This window comes from Myotis yumanensis, unplaced genomic scaffold (genome assembly GCF_028538775.1).
Source record: "Myotis yumanensis isolate MYYU_CA2020_CCGP unplaced genomic scaffold, mMyoYum1.0.hap1 SCAF_16, whole genome shotgun sequence".
NCBI lineage: Eukaryota > Metazoa > Chordata > Mammalia > Chiroptera > Vespertilionidae > Myotis > Myotis yumanensis.
Window position 1 is genome coordinate 38,287,803 of NW_027223767.1, and position 20,802 is coordinate 38,308,604.

General features: G+C 37.4%; 1 protein-coding gene across 2 annotated transcripts in view; it reads right to left on the reverse strand.

The window, feature by feature from the left end:
- BRCA1 (BRCA1 DNA repair associated) overlaps window positions 1-20,802 on the reverse strand; it is a 55,514-nt gene that overhangs the window by 17,706 nt on the left and 17,006 nt on the right. For both annotated transcript variants that reach the window (XM_070394966.1, XM_070394967.1), the window contains 10 exons: window positions 20,679-20,767; window positions 19,550-19,689; window positions 18,044-18,146; window positions 16,857-16,902; window positions 15,395-15,471; window positions 11,405-14,791; window positions 10,953-11,041; window positions 7,227-7,380; window positions 2,928-3,054; window positions 989-1,173 (listed from right to left, as the gene is read on the reverse strand). In XM_070394966.1, coding sequence (XP_070251067.1) covers window positions 989-1,173; window positions 2,928-3,054; window positions 7,227-7,380; window positions 10,953-11,041; window positions 11,405-14,791; window positions 15,395-15,471; window positions 16,857-16,902; window positions 18,044-18,146; window positions 19,550-19,689; window positions 20,679-20,767 — 4,397 coding nt within the window. The remainder of the gene's footprint in view (window positions 1-988; window positions 1,174-2,927; window positions 3,055-7,226; window positions 7,381-10,952; window positions 11,042-11,404; window positions 14,792-15,394; window positions 15,472-16,856; window positions 16,903-18,043; window positions 18,147-19,549; window positions 19,690-20,678; window positions 20,768-20,802) is intronic.

Sequence of the window (20,802 nt, forward strand, 5' to 3'; positions counted from 1 at the left end):
AAATGGCTAAGATTGTAACTTTTGTTATGTATTTTTACTGCAATTAAAAATAAAACATATGCCATTGAATTTAAGATGCTATCCTATTTCAGAGTCCAAACTTAAAAAAAAATTGCACCTTAGAATCCATGAAATGCAATATTGTAAAGTATGCTTTCTGTAATTTTGGTCATTTATTTTATCTAATTTAAATAACCTTTTTTTAATACCTATATTCTCCAACTGCTTGGCGATGAACATATAATACTTTAGTAAGGAAGGAAAAAATATTGAAATATGAGAGATTCAATTTTTGTTTTATCATCCACAACGATATCATTACCTTTTTCACATAATAGATCATCAGATATCATCACCAAATTAAAGATCATCCCTAAAACATTTCACAAAATGCCACTCAATCAGGAAGTAAGCATAACTAAGTAGAATGTATGAGATTCCCAAAGTGACCCTAATTAAAATGGTCAAATACCACATTCAGAAGCCAAAAGGCATCTTTTATGATAATGTGTTTTAGAGGATTAATTTAAAATTTTCTTTACTAATGCACACTTTAATTCACAAGCCGTAACACACCATTCATTTAAAGTGATTTATAAGGCATAAAATATATAGGCATTTATATTCATTAATTCATAAAATAAGAGCTTACTTTGGAGATTTGACTCATTTTTCAATCAAGGACAGGCCTAAACTTTGTTCTAGGGCTCTAGAACTCTTATCTAACAGTTGAAATAAAATATTTAGAGCACACCAAGACTCCCTCATCTTCAAAAAGAATTAAACCAATACAGATTAACAACTGCAACAATTTTCAAGTAAACTTGGATAAACATTCAAACTATTTTTAAAAAATGGGTTTAAGTATAACAGATGCATTCATGATATACTAGTACGAGTACATATGAAAGATGATTAACCAGAATACCTTTAGGTAAGATTCAGAGTAAAATAAAAGTTTTGTCCAACAGAGAAGATGAAATATTACCTGGATCTTGTCTTGGCAAATAAGACGGCTCCATTAAATCTTGGGTCTCAGACTTGGTCAGCTGTTGCTCCTCTGCATCAACACTCTCAATGAGCTCCTTTTGAGATGGGCGGTTTCTGTTCTGGGGACTCGGTGAGTGGCAGTGCACATACCACCTGTCATCTAACAACTGGGATGTAGAAGAGCTAGCAAGGATGCAAGGAGATTTTTTTATCACCACAATTCGTGAAAGGACTTATCACACATCCTGGGCAGCCAAAGCATAAGTAAAACAGCTCATTGTTGGAGAGACACTCAAGTGAGGGCCTAGAAGTCTGGATTCATGATGTCTGCCAATATGTCAGGGTTGTCACAGAACATTTCCCCTTAGGGTCTGGTCTGAGGCAGTAAGTATATTATCTCCTAGCTGTTTAAAAAAGCATGTCAGCAAATTTCAGCAAATTATCTACCACCACTTATTCAAATTCTATAAAATAGAAAGTATTATTCCACTGGAGTCCCCATGGATGTGTTAATCACATCTCTTATGAAAGTAGAAAAAGCTAATGATTAATTTTGACATCGCTACACTCATTCTTTCTATATCCAATGTCAGCAAAATTCATAGAATCATCCTTATCTCCTGCCTTTCAGTATCGAGTCATTGTAAAAACAAAAGCTATAAAACATTGTTAGGAGGGTATATGCACACAACAGTAATTCCTTTTCTCTTTCAGGTTTTAGGACATCGCTGATTAAGATACTTAACAGATTTAAAAGACCTCAGAGATCAGCTAATTAATTCAAACAATTATTAGGTGTTTACTATGAGTCAAACACCAAGACTAGGCTCTATGGATTAAAGATGAGCAAGATCTAAACTGCTGCTCTCAAGTAGTCTAGCAGAAGGAGGAAGTTCAATGAAATGTTTAAGTCTCTTGTGGGAGGGGGAGGAAGAGCAGAAATATTTGGTCTGAATATTAAATGGATGCTTCAATTAGTTAAGGCTTGGCAATGAAGTCATTACCTTTAAACATAGGTTTAGTGCCTATGGAGACCAGAACTTTTTTTATTTTTGTAAGAGAACATTTATTGGGTAAATTACAGAGGCGGAAAAAGTAATTCCTAGAAAAAATGGGCTTAGGAAACAAGTTATAAGAGGTAAAGGAAGAGCCCTTGCCCCGGCCAGCATGGCTCAGTGGTTGAGCATCAACCTTTGAACCAGGAGGTGGCGGTTTGATTCCGGGTTAGGGCATATGCCCAGGTGCAAACTGGATCCCCAGTGTGAGGCATGCAAGAAGCTGCCGGTCAATGATTCTCTCTCCTCATTGATGTTTCTACCTCTTTCCCCCTTTCCCTTTCTCTCTGAAATAAATTTAAAAATATATATTTTAGGAGCTTGGGAGTGAGGAAGCTAATGATAATGTGCCTGGCCGGGGAGGGAAAGGCTTGGGGGTAGTCCCTGGAGGGAGAGCACTGGAGGCCAGATCTTTTAATTCTGTCAGCCACAGTGCCAGTACCTCAGCCTCAATAATACATCCTCAGTCTAGTCCAAGAGGTTTGGAAAAGATGGTGTCATTAGATTTTTGACAACTGGTCACTATTCCCAAAAAGTTAAGTAAAAATATACATATACTCAGTAGGAACTCAATAAATACGAATTCCTTTTCCTTCCTAGAGTGGTGAGATGTGTGACTCAAATGGCTCTGAGACTCTTTCCTGAACTATCAAATAGGAACAATAGTCCAGAACTTGTCCTTTTACCATCAGTGTTGTTGTAAAGGTCAAATGAGGAAGTAGGGACAGTATTTTTGAAAACATAAAGTACTATACAATCTAATCTCAATAGTAATTTGAATAGACACACTCAAAGATACTGTGAAAAATATTTAACAATAAGAGTTCAATGTAAGAAAAGGTGTTACTTAGATACCACAATTTGACCTTTATTACTTCTTACCTTTCCATTCCTGGTTCTTTATTTTTATATCTGATGGAACTATCCAGAGACTCTTGAAATTTGTCTGCAGAAAGGCTTTCTGGATTCTGGCTTACAGGATATTCATCACTTTCCTCTGAAGTTAATACTATTTTAAATGGAATAGGAAAACAAAGAAATTTACTGCTTTATCCTGATTGTGATAATTCAGGTGAGATAATTCGATTTTTCTTTATTGATTTTAGAGAGAGGAAGGAAAAGAGAGAAAAACATTGATTTGTCATTCCACTTATTATGCATTCATTGGTTGATCCTTCTATGTGCCCTGACTGGGAATCAAACCTTGGTACATCGGGACAATGCTCTAACCAACTGGGCTCTCCGGCCAGGGTGAGTATACTGATTTTCAAAAGCAGCAATCTGTGACAATCAAACTGGTTTTTAAGTAAGTATATCAGACACAATATTATAAGCAAAAGTGATCCAGTACCAAATGGAACGAAAGTAAGTAAATAAGTAAATAAATAAATGGAATACTTTAAGACTGGGTAAATAAAGATACTCAACTGAGACAAGGCTGAAAAATCATATATTTATATATATTTGGCCCTAAATGATAAGGAAACAAGAATAGGAAATAATTTTTATCTCTACAGCAAACTAAATTTTACCCAAATCCCCTTAGATAATACGAAACAGAAAGTACTAGAAAGAAAAGAACATTCCCTTGTCTATCCCTACTGCCTCCACATCAAACTGTATAAAATGGGGTGTGAACTTCAACCTGTGTGAAAAAAACGGGAGGGGAGGGGTCATATGAGAAAGAAAAAACAGATGATAGTCTGCTTCAGATTTTCAATTAGTAAGAAAGAAGAAAACCCAATACATATTAAAAAAAACCAAGGTACTGACTGATAAAGAACCCTGAAGTAATACATGGTCTAATGATGAAATGGCACAAGAAATGGAAAAAACACAAAACAGATCCAAGGCAAAGTTTTGACACGTCAGTACATCCTTTATCTATTAATTCCTCCAAATGTATTACTGTGCTACTGCTTTCTAGGAAGTAGCTTAAAGGCAGAAATATTTAAAAAGTAAAAACAAATACTTAAAAATTACAAATGTCTTTTATCCATTAAAAAGTCATTGATGACTGTAATTTATTTTGAGCTTTTATCAGAAAAGCTAAAAATTGAGGCAGAAAAATGTAAACAAAGGGCTGTATTAATTAAACTGTTTTCAAGACATTGGGTGACCTGGGGGAAAATAATTATTGATTTCCTGAGTTAATCCTCAAATGCATTATTTATAGTTTTCACTGTGCTTATCTTTTCTGAGAGTTTCTAGGAACATAAGAACTCTGCCTGGAGCTACCAGTTGCTGAAAGTAAGCTGAATCGAACGATGCAGATTTTTCTTTTAACTCGTTCTGTAAAGCTTTTTGATAAGGGTATCATTTTCCCCCCAAATATAGGGTGATCATTGGTGAAAGGAACCACAGAATTAACCATTGGAAAGGGTTATAAAAAAATAAGTAAAAGGATAGGGAGGAAGTCTCAGACATACAGATATTAAAAAGTCATTTCATCATATCTGAATATTTAGCATATCAGTTCCTCTTTTCACTATAATGGGGCCAAGCTATGAAGAAAATAAGCTAACCTGAGTTAGAATTCAATTACTCAATGGTACCTAAAAAGACAGGGCAAAATTTTTCTGTTCTTCTTTTCTCTTAATCCTTATTTCATAAATGCAGGGATCCAGAGCCCAACTACTGGGAGAGTACCATAGTTCCCCTTAAATAATTTCCTCATCTGGAGATTTTAACATGTTACATATTATATTTTTCATGGGTATGAAATATGGGCCAGACCTAACGTTTAATAAATTTACTGACTGCCTACTATACTGTGCAAAGTATTAGGAGAATCAAAGGAAAAGACATTGGGGAAGAAAGGAAAAGCTATTAATAAATGGTAAACTATAAAATAAAAAACCCATAGGAAATCCAGCATATAACCCATTCACACAGTTGATTCAATATTTCTAGAGGAGGAGCATAGGAATTTTTAACAAGTGCTTCCAATATATTACAAGACAAAAAAGCTCTGATGTATCTGAAAATCACTTCCACTGTAACAGATTATGATCTTATAAACTAATGTTTGCTTTATGAATGGTTGGTGATCCACAAGAAAAAAAATGACTAAGTGCCTGATATGAAATAACTACCTGCAGAGGAGGGGCACATAATTTAAATGAGTATACAGATTTGCACAAAAAAATATTATGCAGGCGTGGGAATGACCCTTAAATAAACAAAAGGACAGAACTATGCTGAGGGCAGGACATTTGATGCAAAGACCCTAGACCAGTGGTTCTCAGCCTTCCTAATGCCGCAACCCTTCAATACAGTTCCTCATGTTGTGGTGACCCCCAACCATAAAATTATTTTCGTTGCTACTTCATAACTGTAATTTTGCTACTGTTATGAATCGTAATGTAAATATCTGATATGCAGGATGTATTTTCATTGTTACAAATTGAACATAATTAAAGCATAGTGATTAATCACAAAACAATATGTAATTATATATGTGTTTTCCAATGGTCTTAGGCGACCCACAGGTGAGAACCGCTGCCCTAGACTATGATGAATACCTTTACTACAAAGGATAAAATAAACCTCCTAACAAAAATATTTTTTATATAGATTCGTAAAAAATTTTCAAAAAGGTTTTCAAACCCATAATAAAAATGTGTACAAATATAACATTTATAAAATTAAAAAAGAAAGAAATCCACAACAAACATTTTGTCTGCAGATCTTCAGAAAAAATAAACACCCCTCCCCCAAAGATGAGATAGATTTACACATATGATCAAAGCCAGACAATAATATTTTATAAGTTGTGCATAAAAATGAAAAGTCCAGCCTGTTTTTAGACTGAAGATGGTGAAAGCACCTCAAAGAGAATTATGCTGGGGACTAGACTTTGGGCTTCATTATCTGGGAGATGAACTAAATGAAGATACAGTTACAAAGAAAGCACTGAAGGAAATACACTTGACCCACTGCCATAGCAACACAGTTCCTAACTTCTCATGCATAAGCTACTGTTTCTCCCTGAACATAAAAATATTGTAAGGCACACTCCCTGACCAAGGCCACGATTCTGAATAATAAAGTCTTGAGTTCCTAGAAAGACTCAAAGGAAGGCCCTATTGCCCTGAGTAGGACTGGGGAAGGAGGCGACGAAGAAGGAACTTGAACACTAAGTTAGGTGGGAAGGTGTCACAGATAAAATGAACACTTTGGGAGGACTTACCATACCTGCCTATTCATAAGCACCAACTCCCCCTCTGGAACCCATGCCTGTGCCTAACCTCTCATCTACTTGACTACACATTTGCCCCTATTTAAAAACCTGCCTGATGTGCTGTCTTTCATAATGCTCTTTTCAACTAAATACTCAAAATTTCATCTTACTGTCCTTCATTTATGCCACATTACCCCTCAGCTCAGCACTTTTTTTTTTAATAATATACTTTTATTGATTTCAGAGAGAAAGGGAGAGGGTCAGAGAGATAGAAACATCAATGATGAGAGAGAATCATCGATAGGCTGCCTTCTGCATGCCCCATACTGGGGATCAAGCCCGAAACCAGGGCATGTGCCCTGACCGGGAATCAAACCATGACCTCCTGGTTTGTAGGATGATGCTAAACCACCAAGCCATGCTAAACCACCAAGCCTCAATGCTCACTTCTTACAGGAAGTTAGCTCTAATCACCTCCTCAGCGATCCATCTGGTCTTGTTGATAACTATAATGTTGGGATAAAGCACCTGACTCTGCCACATAATTGGGTTTTCTGGGGATCAAGATGCAGTTCCTCAAGTAAAGGGCATCTCTTCCTTATAAACCAGAAAGCACATGGAATAGGGCTTTATGATCTGACACCTGTGGTATAAGGAATATGAGCGTTTTTTATAAGCTTTCTAAAATGAGGGGGTTACTTATTTCTAATCTTTCCCATTGTACTCAGCTTCCTATGGTCTCCCCGTAACATCTCCTCATTTTGGGTACTCAGTCGTCAGAAAATGACACTTAATGACTGTCTTGATCTCTCTGAATGGTAAATTAGTTGAAAGCAGGGACCAGAACCGAGGCTCTAAAATTACCCATGGAGTGACTCAGCAAATACATGCCGAGCAAAGATCATAAAATGTTCAAGCTAGGTTCACATTTTTCTGGAGATAAAGGCTTAGGGAGAGGAAGAATTTTGCTTAAGAGGAATTTGGCCAATGTTACAAACCGTTTTGTGGTGTGTTTTGTCGTGGATTTAGTAGGTCCTCAGAAGCACAAGGGGATCTGTCAGAAGGCTGGCTCCCCTGCTGCTCTAACACAGCTTCCACTTGGTCTATTTCCTGCTTGATCTTGATCAGGTTATCTTGCATCGTATCCCTCTGCTGCAAACACAAAGAATGACACAGAGAAAGTTACACTCTTAGAAATTTACCAGAACACAAGAATATGTCATACCAATTAATTTTAGCATGGGAATTAAAATCACCTAGTATGGAATTATAAGTTCTGGCTGAATACCTTTTAATCCAACCATATTCATGCAGTTAATGCCCATGAAATGATTTCAGAATGATGTTAAAGGAGGAAAAAAATTCCTCAGACTCTCCCAAATAGATTCGCTTTATTTTATTGTGATGTCCTTTTGAAGTTGATTACTTTCTTTTAAAAGCTCAGGAGTGAAAAAATAATTAAGGTGCTTAAATACTTTTGATATTTAAAATTAGCACGACTTTGTTAACATTTTACATAGACTGTGTTGTTTCAAAGGCTTAGTATTTGGGACTCATAAGAGATATAGATTAGTCCATATAAAAATGTCTGGTTTCTGGCGTGTGAGGACACTTCTTTTTTTCTGGGATTCTTCGAACATTTAATTTCTAACCGAAAGAACAAAGAGCTAATTCATTAATTTATCTATTTGCTCACTCAACAACTATTTGTTGACCACCCATTATATGTCAGACACTGTCCTAGTGCTGGGAATATAGTCCGCATGGTGCTGCCATTCTAGATGGGGACAGGGTACCTAGAGAACTTCACAGAGAAGGACCTGTTAGACCAGGGGTGGGCAAACTTTTTGACTCGAGGGCCACAATGGGTTCTTAAACTGGACCGGAGGGCCGGAACAAAAGCATGGATGGAGTGTTTGTGTGAACTAATATAAATTCAAAGTAAAGATCATTACATAAAAGGGTACGGTCTTTTTTTTTTTTTTAGTTTTATTCATTTCAAACTGGCTGGATCTGGCCCGCAGGCCGTAGTTTGCCCAAGGCTGTGTTAGAGGGAATGAGCCAACAGAAACAGCCCTAGTAAAGCCTGTTTTATTGTTTTCAACTCAAGATAAGGGTCTTCTCTGCTTATGGGGCTCATGATGTTTATTTCTCCACTTCAAAAAGAAATCTGTGCCCTGGCTAGTGTTCTCAGGTTAGAGGATCAGCACACACCGACGGGTCACAGATTTGATACGCAGTCAGAGGCATGTACCTGAGTTACAGGTTCAATCCCCTGGCCAGGTTTAGGCTCTTGTGGGAGACAATCAATTGATGTGTCTCTCACATTGATGTTACTCCCTCTCCCTTTCATGCTCTCTAAAAAGCAATGGAAAAAGTATCCTTGGGTGAGGATTAAAAAAAAAAAAGAAATGTGTAGCTGGGTAGCACAATTGGTTAGAGCATTATCCCGACACACCAAGGTTGTGGGTTTGATCCCTGGTCAGGGCACTTACAAGAATCATCCAATGGATGCATAGAATAAATGGAGCAACAAATGGATGTTTCTCTTTCTCTAAAATCAATGACTTAAAAAAAACCCTCTAAGGCTAAAATAAAAACATTAAGTAAAAAAAAAAGAAATTTCCTAAGTCTAAGGGTTTCTTTCTTCTTTTGTTTTTTCTTTTTCTTGTTTTCTTCTTTCTTTAGTCTAAGGTTTTTGATAAGCAAATTATTTCATAATTAAGGAGATTTACAAAATATATCCTTATTCATTACTTTTAGAAGGAAAATCAATGGTTGCCAGCAAACCCTGGGGAAATAGATTGTTTCATTCTCCATTTCTTCTTCTCATCCTTAAAAATGACTTTGCCCACCACTAAAAACTAGCCATCTACTTTCTCCTGCTACACTGAGTAATTTTCAAGTTTTTATGACCAGAAAATGTATTCTCAGCTTCACAAAGGCTTGCAGTGCTACCCCGATACTGTTTTGCTGCAATGTCCGCAGTAGCGCCATTGCCACCACGTGGTGCTTGTGAGTAGTTCCATTACTGATCAAGAAGGGCTTGCCTAAGTAAATTTGGAATGAAATCAGATATCCGTAAGCTTCAGAAGCTGTACTAGACGTTATGTCATGACCATCAACACCTAACCTCTATGTGGCCATTAAACAGGTTAGAAAATCAGAAAAAACAGTAATGGAAGACTTAGTTAACTTTCCTTTAGGTTTTCCCAAAGGAATTACTTTATAACTTGGACAATTCCCCTAGAGGCAATTGGCCAGATACATTTTTTTAAAATATAGTTTTTATTTATTTCAGAGAGGAATGGAAAGGGAGAGAGAGATAGAAATATCAATGAGAGAGAACCATCGATCGGCTGCCTCCTGCACACCCCCTACTGGGGATCGAGCCCACAACCCGGGCATGTGCCCTTGACCAGAACTGAACCTGGGACCTTTCAGTCTGCAGGCCGACACTCTATCCACTGAGCCAAACCGGCTAGGGCTGGCCAGATACATTTGAGAGACCAAAACCAAATTGGTTACTAAGTTTTCTTGATTCTAATTCTTAAGTGTTTCTTAAATTAGCCCTAATCTTCTATTTCCCACTATGCTACTCTGATCTCTACTTTCACTTTTTTTTTTTTTTTGAGTATTCATAAGATTGTATTTGAGCCAAACTGACAACAGTTGCTGAGAAGCAAGATCTCAAATGCTTCCTGACCTCTACTTTTAATACAGACAGCTACATTACTGTGGAAGTTCCTTTTTTTTTTTTTTTTTTTTTAATATATTTTATTGATTTTTTACAGAGAGGAAGGGAGAGGAATAGAGAGTTAGAAACATCGATGAGAGAGGAACATCGATCAGCTGCCTCTTGCACATCCCCCACCGGGGATGTGCCCGCAACCCAGGTACATGCCCTTGACCGGAATCGAACCTGGGACCTTTCAGTCCGCAGGCCGACGCTCTATCCACTGAGCCAAACTGGTTTCGGCTGGAAGTTCCTTAAATGCATGTTTATCATGCCTCTCTTCCATAATGGCTGTGGTGGTATACCACTGCTCAGATAAGGTAACGCTTCCTGAAAGCTAAATAATTATTACTCATTATAGCCCTCAGGATAAAGTCTAAATTCCTAAGAAGAGCATTCAGAAGGCCTTTTATACTCTCTTATCTCTTAATTCTCCCCCAAACCACCCACATGCCCCATTTTCTAGTTGCATAGCACAAATTTGTGTTTCCTGGGCATTTTATGCCTTTGCCTGGGTTGCTGCCTCTCTTCTTTTTCCATCTGGAAAAATTCTTCTCATCTTTCAAGGCCCAGTTTAAATGTTTCCTTTGAAAGTCCCCACCAACAGGTGACCCCTCACTACTTCATTTATACTACTAATGCATTAGTAGACCAAAGTGGAATACGTAACCCTCCTTTGATACAATAGTGCTTTCATGTTTTTGCTATAGGAAAAATGGGTTTTGATCATTTAGCTTATTCATTAAATTCAGTATTTAGTGTTCTGCAGTGAGCTCGGTGGTATGTATGTGAGTATGTATAAAATAAAAGGTAGCATGAGTTCCTGCATGAGTTCTAGCCAGGTGATTACAATTTAATTTGAGGAGGCATGGTACCACATACAACTGTTATACCACTGATTCTAAGGGATAAAAGCCAATGCAAGAATGCAGGATGCATACTACTGAATGCACAAGACACCACACATACTTCCACACATGCTTTTTACCTGAGTTGTTAAAATATCGCTCTGGGAGGACAGCCCCGAATAGTCTTCAGAGAGGTTTGTTTCACTCTCATATTCAAATGCTGCTTCATCTAAATGATAATAAAAATAGAGATTCAGATGTAAAAACAGCAAATACTTCAATTTGCTATATGTTTCTTCCCATTGGCAGGACAAGTATCACTTTCATGTCACACAAAATGATTTACACTCCTTGTTTTGAGACACCTGATTCTTCTAGAAATAACAATGAAAATCAGAAGCAAGCCCACCAACAACTAGGGTATTAAATCTCATTCAAATAGATATGTTCCAGCTTGGTGAAGGACTTTTAAGGAAAAGTACCTTAGGAGGAACAGGCTTAAAGTTTAAGAAGCAGCTACTTTAATTGTACTTGGAAACTCATCGTGTGCTCCCCCAAAGGCAGAAACATTTAGCTCATTCCCATAAAATACCTAAGTCTGAATCCGCACTCTGCTCTTCTTGATTTTCCTCTTCCAGGCCAGTTTCCCTTTCATCGTCATCGTCATCGTCTGAAATCAATTCCTTGTCACTCAGAACTTCCTGGTTTTCAGGCTGATACCTCATTTGCTGGGAAGGAGGATCAAACATCAAGACAGGACCCTGGGTGTTTGTATTGGCGGTCAAGTCCTCTGACGCACTGCACTGTGAGGAAAATAAGCTTCTAGAACATCTTGCTTCCTCACTAAGGTGATGTTCCTGGGATGCCTTTGTCAACATTACCTGGTTACTGCAGTTATTTAAGCTACTCTTTAATAACAGGTTCTCCTCTGTTTTATTAGACAGACTCTTTGTGGCAACACTGGTAGATGGAGAAGGTATTTTGATTACCTTACCAAATAATAAATGTTGGAAGCAAGGAAGCTCTTCATCCTCACTAGACATGTCCTCTTCTGAGGACTCTAATTTCCTGGCCCTTCTTTGTCGACTTCGAGTCAAATGTGTATGGGCTAAGGGGCTAGGGCTCCTTCTGAATTCTTCTTTCTGAACATCTTTGCTAAAAACAGCAGATCTTTCCTTAATGCCACTTTCATCAAAGCCGCTATTCTCCTTTATTTCATCATCAGTTAACAAGTCATCCGGTGTCTCAGAACCAACCTGAGAAACAGGACTACTTCCCATAGGTTGTTCTAGGTTATCTGAAATTTGACATGGAGGGAAGTCTGCATTAACAGCCTGAACTAGTTCTTCGTTGTCTCCTTGCCTTTTTACTTCAGGATGTTTACAATTACTTACAGGAAGGCTTGGCTTATAGACTTCGGGTTGCATGAGACCTAATCTGAGCATAGCAGTTAATTTTGATCCTTTGTTTATATCTAGTTCTGCATGAATGTTTTCACCACTGGAACCTACTTCATTGATACTAGAGCCTCCTTCGTTAGTACTGCTTGAGCTGCTTTCTTTAAAAGCGCTTTCTCTAATGTTACTTAGGCTAATTGGGCTCACTGTACTTGGAATGTTCTCATTTCCCATTGCTCTTCCAGGTGACACTGAATGTTCCTCAAACTTTTCCTCTGACAGGTTTTTCTTACTTACAGTTTTAACAAATGACCTGATGGGAGAAATGGATGGTATATGATATGGATTTTGTGAAATTCCATATTTATCGGTAATAGTGAGTTCAGTTTCGTTGCCTCTGAGCTGAGAGGACGGACAATGCCTAGAGGTTCCTTTTATGCTGTATTTGGCATATTCTCCTGGCTTTTTGTCTTTCTCACAAACCACAGGAAAGCCTACAGCTGTGTGAACTGCCTGTACATGCTTGATTTTAGATTCTTTCTTTCCCTGATTTTCTTCTTCTTGTCCACATTCAAGGGTGACTTTTGGACTTTGTTTCCTTAAAGACTGGGAGTGAGCATAGACTGTTGCACATTCCTTTTCTGGATTTGAAAACAGAGCAAATGACTGGCGCTTTGACACCTTGAATGTATTCTGTAAATCCTGTGTATCAAGTTCACTCTCTTCCACTTCCATGCTTGTCTCCTGAGTGTGGCTAACTTCACATCTCAATAGATCTTTAAAGCCCTCTCTGTCATTTCTAGTATCTTTAGAACCACCACCAATAAGTTCTTTAGGATTTTTAATTGCTGCACACAGATCCCCACATTGATTTGGAGCTGTTTTTGCCTTCCCTGGGGTGTCAGGTTCCAGTAATGAGACACTATCCTGTGTGCCATAATCAGTTTCAGGTACCAATACAATATTGGTACTCTCTTTAGGTCTATCAGTTTGCACACTTCTTCCTCCACTTAATGTCAGATCTTTGAGGTCTTTGGTACTATTAGACATCTGAACTGTTCCTAGGTTCTCTTCTGTTTCTCCTCTTTGTAGGTTAGGATCAACAAACTCTTGAAGCTTATTAGAACTGAAACCATTAGTAAAAACACCCGGTATGTTTGTTAAGTTTCGTTCTAGAAAAGCATCACTGGCAAGTTTTTTATTTATTTGTTCATCTGACTTACTACTCTTCTTGGCTCCAGTTGCAGGTTCTTTACCTTCCATGAGTTGAAGCTTCTTGCTGTGTCTGACTGGTATTTGGTCAGAATTTTTTTCCTTCACCTCTTCACTGCTGGAACAACTATCAATTTGTAGTTCAGTATGGTTAGATGGGCTTGGATTTCTATTGACTACTAGTTCAAGTGCATGAATAGGCCTGGTAGAGGACTTCCTCTTCAGCCTATTCTTCTTAGGTGCTTTTGAACTGTGGACATTTAATTCTAGTTCCAAATTGCTTATGCTGCTGCTTATAGGTTCAGCTTTACCTGTGAATGCAGATTCTTTTTCCAGTGATTCTGTTAGGTTAGCATTTTTCTCTTTCTGAACACAATCACCTTTTGTTTCATTCTCATGATCATTATTACTAATATTCATCTCATGACCATTCTGTTCTATTCGGTCAGTTCCCTTAATTATCTCTTCAGGAGTCTTTTGAACAACTGCCAAATCTACTTTCTTAATAAAATCCTCAGGATGAAGGCCCGATGTACTTCTCCTTTTACGCTTTAGTTTATTTGTGAGGGGACACGCTTGTGTTATCTGAGGTTCTATAGCAGATGCTCCTACAATTAGATTTTCAGTTATGTGGCTCAAGTTAGGGAGGCTTGCCTTCCTCCGATAGGTTCTCCCAAATATTTTATCTTCAATATTACTTTCTACTGGTTTGGAGTGAACTCTTTCACTTTCACATGTTAAAACACCATGAGGATCATGGGCCATTAAGGTTATTTTCCCTGGAGAACCAGAATACCCATCTACTTCATTTGCAACTTCCACTGCACCAGCTACTTCAGCATTTGACTCAGACTTGCCATTATGTGAGCCATCAGAAGTTAGTATTTCATCACGTCTGGAAAACCACTCATTAACTTTCTGTATGCTACTGCTCCGTGTTATCCAAGGCACATCTTGGGAATCTCTAGGATGGTCAGAGCGTGGAAGTTCTTTTTCCCCATTCAGAGGATCAGCATCCAGAATTACCCTTTTCTCTGTGCTGGGAGTCTGCCTATCATTACATGTTTCTTTACTTTCAGCCCATCTGCTCTGCTGGCTCCTTGCTAAGCCAGGCTGCTTGCTTTCATTACAGAATTCAGCCTTTTCTACATTCATTCTGTCTTTGGTGAGTAGTAAACTGCTGTTCTCATGCTGTAATGAGCTGGCATGAGTATCTGTGCCACATGGCTCCACATGCAAGTTTGAAACAGAAATACCCTGATACTTTTCTGTATGCTTCTCAGCTGCATGCTTCTCAGTGGTGGTCAAATCTTTATTACTGGGTTGATGATGTTCAATATTTGTTATGTCCCCAGAAAACTCACAAGCAGCTGAAAATATACAAAAACAATAGATAATTTAAAAATGAAATTATCATGAAAAAAATACGTGCTTAAACAACTTCAAACACCTGGCTATTTTTAGAGAAACTGTCCTTTTAAACAACCAAGTATACTAAAGTTGTAGCTCACACTCTTTCATGTAATTCCTTTTATTCTCATTAGTTCCACTTAAAATAAAATTTTAATTTCAGAATTCTCCCTACTCATAAGCCACACCTCCTATTTCCCTAAGCTGTAACAGTGAATTAAAAGCAGACTTTGGGCATCAGACATACTGTGCTCTGTTCTACCTTCAGACTCATTATTCCCTATATTTAAATACTAGTATACAAAAGATGAAATATAAACACATACATTTAAAGTAAAAGGCAACAACCAGTTATGAGGGATGCTATTAAAATCACATCGGTCTAGTCAACTGAAGTGGATCAGGCTGTACCATAACATCCGAGAAAAAATGATATTCTAACTGTGCCAAGAGATGTCGTGAATTATAAATGTCCCAAATGATCTTCAGAATAATGTAATTATAGTACTGTATCTACCCATTCTCTCTTCAGTGCCTCTTATGTTGGGAAGGCTTGCCATTACCCTTTTTTGCAGGATTTAATCTGGCTTCAGCCCTGGCTCCTTGAGGAGTGATTTGTAACAGTTCATGATCTCTCACGCTATAGGGAAAAGACAAAAGCCTTAATGAGAAACACTGGTTACATACATGCTCAAAGAGTTGTCAAATGAACAAGATCAAGTATTTTAGCTCCTTTAGGTAGGGTGGCCAAATCTGCTCTCTCCTTTAATAACTTCTAGTCAAAATGAAAGGATCAAGAACTGACACACAGTCACAAAAAACCAGAGCAGGAGTGCAGAACATCGCTTTAAGGACATGCAAATGAGAACCAAAATTTAAATGATAGTCCATTTAAATACAAACAATAACCAAAAGACAGTAAAGCAAAAAACAAAAAAACAAAAACAAAAAACAAAAACCCCACAAACCCCACAAAACTTAAAAGGATATCTTAATGAGACTGCAGGAACAAAGATATTTAAACCAAACGAGCAACTGGGATGAAGAGATATCCCAATAGTTTGCAAAGAATGAAGCATTCTGCTGCTCAGCCTTCTGTGCTTCTTTTCAAGCTTAAAACCAATTCCTCTCAATTGAGAGGTTAGGAAAACGTCACTTGCAAAAAAAATCTGATTGGCAATGACACCATTGTAGTTCAGACAAAACAGAAGCAATAATTCCTATGGAAAGCAATTTGCCATGTAACACAATTGGGGGCTGCTTGTAGATTATCATATAATTTACATAAAGTTTGAGGGATAGATGGAATTAAGAAACAGAGAAAGGAAAGAAAAATGGAATCCTCTAATATTTTCATCAGCCACAATTACCAGTGTCAACACTACCGCACATGAGGAACTAAGCTATAATAGAGCAGAACCATCCACCGGATATTATTCTGTGCAGAGTTGTTATTTTAAATTCTTTTGGACTCTACTAAAAAATCAAACAAACAAGAGTCCTGGCTGGGTAGCTCAGTTGGTTAGAGTATTGTCCTGATATGCTAAGGTTGCAGGTTTGATCTCTGGTCAGGGCATATACAAGAAGCAACCAATGAAGGCATAAATAAGTGGAATGACAAATCAATGTTTCTCTCTCCCTCCCTCCCTAAAATCAATCAATAAGATAACATAAAATAAAAAGTACTATTAGCCTAACTGGTGTGGCTCAATGGCTGAGCATTGACCTATGAACCAGAATGTCACAGTTCGATTCCTGGTCAGGGCACAAGCCCAGGTTGTGGGTTCGATCCCCAGTAGGGGCATCCAGGAGATAGCTGATCAATGATTCTCTCTCATCATTGATGTTTCTATCTCTTCCTCTCCCTTCTTCTCTGAAATAAAGAAAATCATATTTTTTAAAAATGAGATTAAGATATATGGTCTATTCCAATGCCGTAACTCTAACCTAAAAAAAATACCAATCCTTAATATTAACTAAACACAAAAATGCCAGCTTAATAGACAAAGGCTCCCTTTGACTCACCTGTAATATCTTCCTTTATTAACCGAATCTTCAGAAGAATCAGATCCTAAAAATAGTTCCCCAAATACCCCCAAATAACAAATCAATAAAAGAATTTTTATTGAAAGGGTTAAACTAAAAAAATGTACTTTTTGCAAAACAGATACTCATTCAAGAAATATTTACTAAGCACCCACTATATGGTAGGTACAATGATACATATGCCAGGAAATACAGAGAAGTAGTGGTAGGTAAGCAGAGGCGCTGAAGCCCGAATTCCTAGGTTTGAATCATGGCTCTGCCACTGAGTAGCTTCACTACCTTGGCCAAATTTCTTAACCTCTCTGTGCCTTAATTTCCTCATCTGTAAAATAAATATAATAATAGTAACAACTACAGGGGTTTGTCAGGCCTCTTACATGAGTTTTATAAGTGAAGGACAACAGTGCCTGGACTATACTAAGTGCTCCTAAATATTTGCTATTACAATTATTTTGATTATTTTGTGATACGACACGGTTGTGTCACAAAAATAATCAAAATAAAAAGTCACAAGTCTAGGAATTTATGATTTTAAAAAAGAAAAAGACATACAAGTAATTTCAAGAGAATCTGGTACATGCTATACTCTTTCCAATTATATATTCTAAACAAGACAATTAGAGAAAACTGACTGAACTGAGCTCAGCTCTTCTTAAAAGTCCTTCTAGTCTAGTACAATTTATCTTGGATTCTTCCAAATGCTGTAGCCAGCCCATCATGTTCTTTCTTATTCCTACCTCCCATTTTTCCAAAGTATAGTAAGTCCTCACTGAACATCAAATGGTTCTGTGACTTCAAGCAAAACGACATATAACAAAACCAATTTTACCATAGACTAATGAATATGAATGAGAGTTACGTTCCTTTAGCATCTCATCCAAGTTATAAAGAAATGACGTTGAGCCTGGCCAGTGTGGCTCACTGGTTGATCATCAATCTATGAACCAGGCAGTCATGGTTAGATTCCGGACCAGGGCACATGCCCAGGTTGCAGGCTCAATCCCCCAGTAGGGGGCATGCAAGAGGCAGCCAATCAATGATTTTCTCTCATCATTGATGTTTCTATTTCTCTCCCTCTCCTTTCTTTTCTGAAATCAATAAAAATATATATTTTTTAAAAAGACTAGCAACTACTGTTCTAAACTTAAAAAATCTGAGACTCTTACCCAATTCAATGTAGACAGACTTTTTCTGAGATTGTACCTGCTGCTTTGTCTTCCGTGATCTCACAATTTCAAGGTTAGAGAGTTGGGCACTAAGGCTGGTTTCCTGTTAAGCAGTAAAAAATGATGAACTGATTACTGAACAATTCTTTGCTTTTTTTTCCTTGAAGAGAAATTTGAGGCCATGTTTCTATCTCTCTTTCCCTCTCCCTTCCTCTCTGAAATCAATAAAAATATATTTAAAAAGAGAAAATTGTTTTAAAAATGTATGAGTTATGTTCTAGTAGTTTGAATATTTTTCCTCTGTTGTTTTAAATTTTTCTAAACAGAATATGTATTATCTGAGTAAATTTTTTGAAGTATAAGAAAGCATATTTTGCCCTAGCCGGTTTGGCTCAGTGGATAGAGCGTTTGCCTGTGGACTGAAGGGTCCTGGGTTCAATTCTGGTCAAGGGCACATGCCTGGGTTGTGGGCTCGATCCCAGTAGGGGTGTGCAGGAGGCAGCTGATCAATGATTCTCTCTCATCATTGATGTTTCTATCTCTCTCTTCTTCTCTGAAATCAATAAAAATATATTTAAAAAAAAGAAAAGTATATTTTGAAGCTAATACTTTATATAATAGTACAGTATAATATAGAAAGGAAATAAGGTTCATTTGGTATACATTTCTAATAACATCTGCACATCTGATAACAGGGTTGGCAACTAAGATAAAATAAAAATTTTAATTATTTATTTTCTTTATTGATTAAGGTATTACATATGTGTCCTTATCCTCCCTCATTGCCCCCCCTAAAATAACATTTTAAAAAAGATAAATAAAAATAATAACCCTGCAAACAATCCTTAGATCATTCAGTATAAGAAAGACTATTTAAAAACCCAACATTATTCCAATGAAGTTTTCCTCCTTCTTTTTGAATCCTTCAACATCTACTGAAAAATGAATGTTGGTAACATAAGAACTATTGTTTTGAGATCTTCATTATTCATCCACATATGTGTAACAACAGAGTAAATCACCGCCATTTTTTTTTTTACAATTACACCTTTTAAGTTGAAACAATTTTCTTTCTTTTTTTTTAAAATTTATCTTTATTGTTGAATGAAGCAATTTTCAAATGCTAAAACAGATTTTCTTTTCAGGCGATTTTTTCAGAGGAAATAAGATAAATACACTTCCTCATGCCTGGAGAATTGCCATAAGATGGTTATTATAAAAACTAGCAAGCTTAAAACCATCAGTGACCTTGTGGCTATTTTAGACAAGCATGGGGATGGATAAAGCACTAACGCAGGGGAAGGGCCTGTAAGGTCTCTCCTGACCACACTAGGTACACAGACTTTCTCTCAACAATTCTAACTCTTGTTCATTAGAACATTTGTCCAACCACTTAATTTACCATCTTACCTTGTTTACCGACTTTTTATATAAATCCATGAGCATCTAGCACATTCACAATACTCAGTAAAAAGATTTTACCAGAACAAATGAAAATGGCTTTACCAAGGTAGGATTTTCAGGTTCACTCTGTCGAAATCTTAGGGTACGGTTTCGGAAGCCCAAACTTTGGATCATAGAAACTTCCTCATTTAGATGCTCAGGAGAATTATTTTCCTTTTTTGAAAAGCTGTAACTGTTTGTAACTGTGAATTACAAGGGAAAACATTATTTTCATAATTGCAATCAAAGAACCAAGAGAAATTCTGTGTATGCTCTTGGTTATATAGTAAGACAATGCAGCAAAGGCTACCTATAATTTTTTAAAATAAAACTTTGGAAATTCTACTCCTGCGAAACAAACACACAGACTGTCAAAGTTATTTCTACTGCCCCCCCCCCCCCCCCGCACCAATACTAACAAATTTGCCTATTAATCATAGCTCACTGAATCTAAGATACCAATGATGTAAGAAGCGCCATTGTTTGCTATACCACTAAGAAAGAAAACATACAATTAAACAATGACACACCACTGATGATAACTTGTCCCCAATTTATGTGAAAAAAAAACGTGCATCTTAGGATGGATAAGATAAGGTATGAGATCAGTGGGAATGACTTAACAAATAGGTTACAGATAAAGGGCTAAAATGAAACTAGACCCAAAGGTCTTACCACCTATTTACAGAAAATTGTGTAAACCTCCTTCAGAGTTTTTTTATTTTCTTGTTAATCTTCACCCAAGGGTATTTTTCAATTGATTTTTAGAGTGGAAGGGAGGGGGAGAGACACAGAGAGAGAAACATGATGTGAGAGAGACACACAGATTGGTGGCCTCCTCCCCAACTCCCAACCAGGGCTGGGGATGGAGTAGAGCAGGGGTCCTCAAACTACGGCCCGCGGGCCACATGCAAATACAAATATTGTATTTGTTCCCGTTTTGTTTTTTTACTTCAAAATAAGATATGTGCAGTGTGCACAGGAATTTGTTCATAGTTTTTTTTTTAAACTATAGTCCGGCCCTCCAACGGTCTGAGGGACAGTGAACGGGCCCCCTGTTTAAAAAATTTGAGGACCCCTGGAGTAGAGCCTGCAATGGAGGTATATGCCCTTGACCATAATTGGCTGGGCCCCTCTTGAGTTTTAATGACAGTCACTAGAGCACTGGCCCCTGGGGCTATCCAACACTTACATGGCAATCCTGTATCAAGTTCAAAAGCATGAATGATTTTCAATAGCTCTTCAATAAGTTGACTAAATCTTGTACTTTCTTGTAGGCTTCTGAAATTAAATCATTTGAGAGACATACTTAGCAA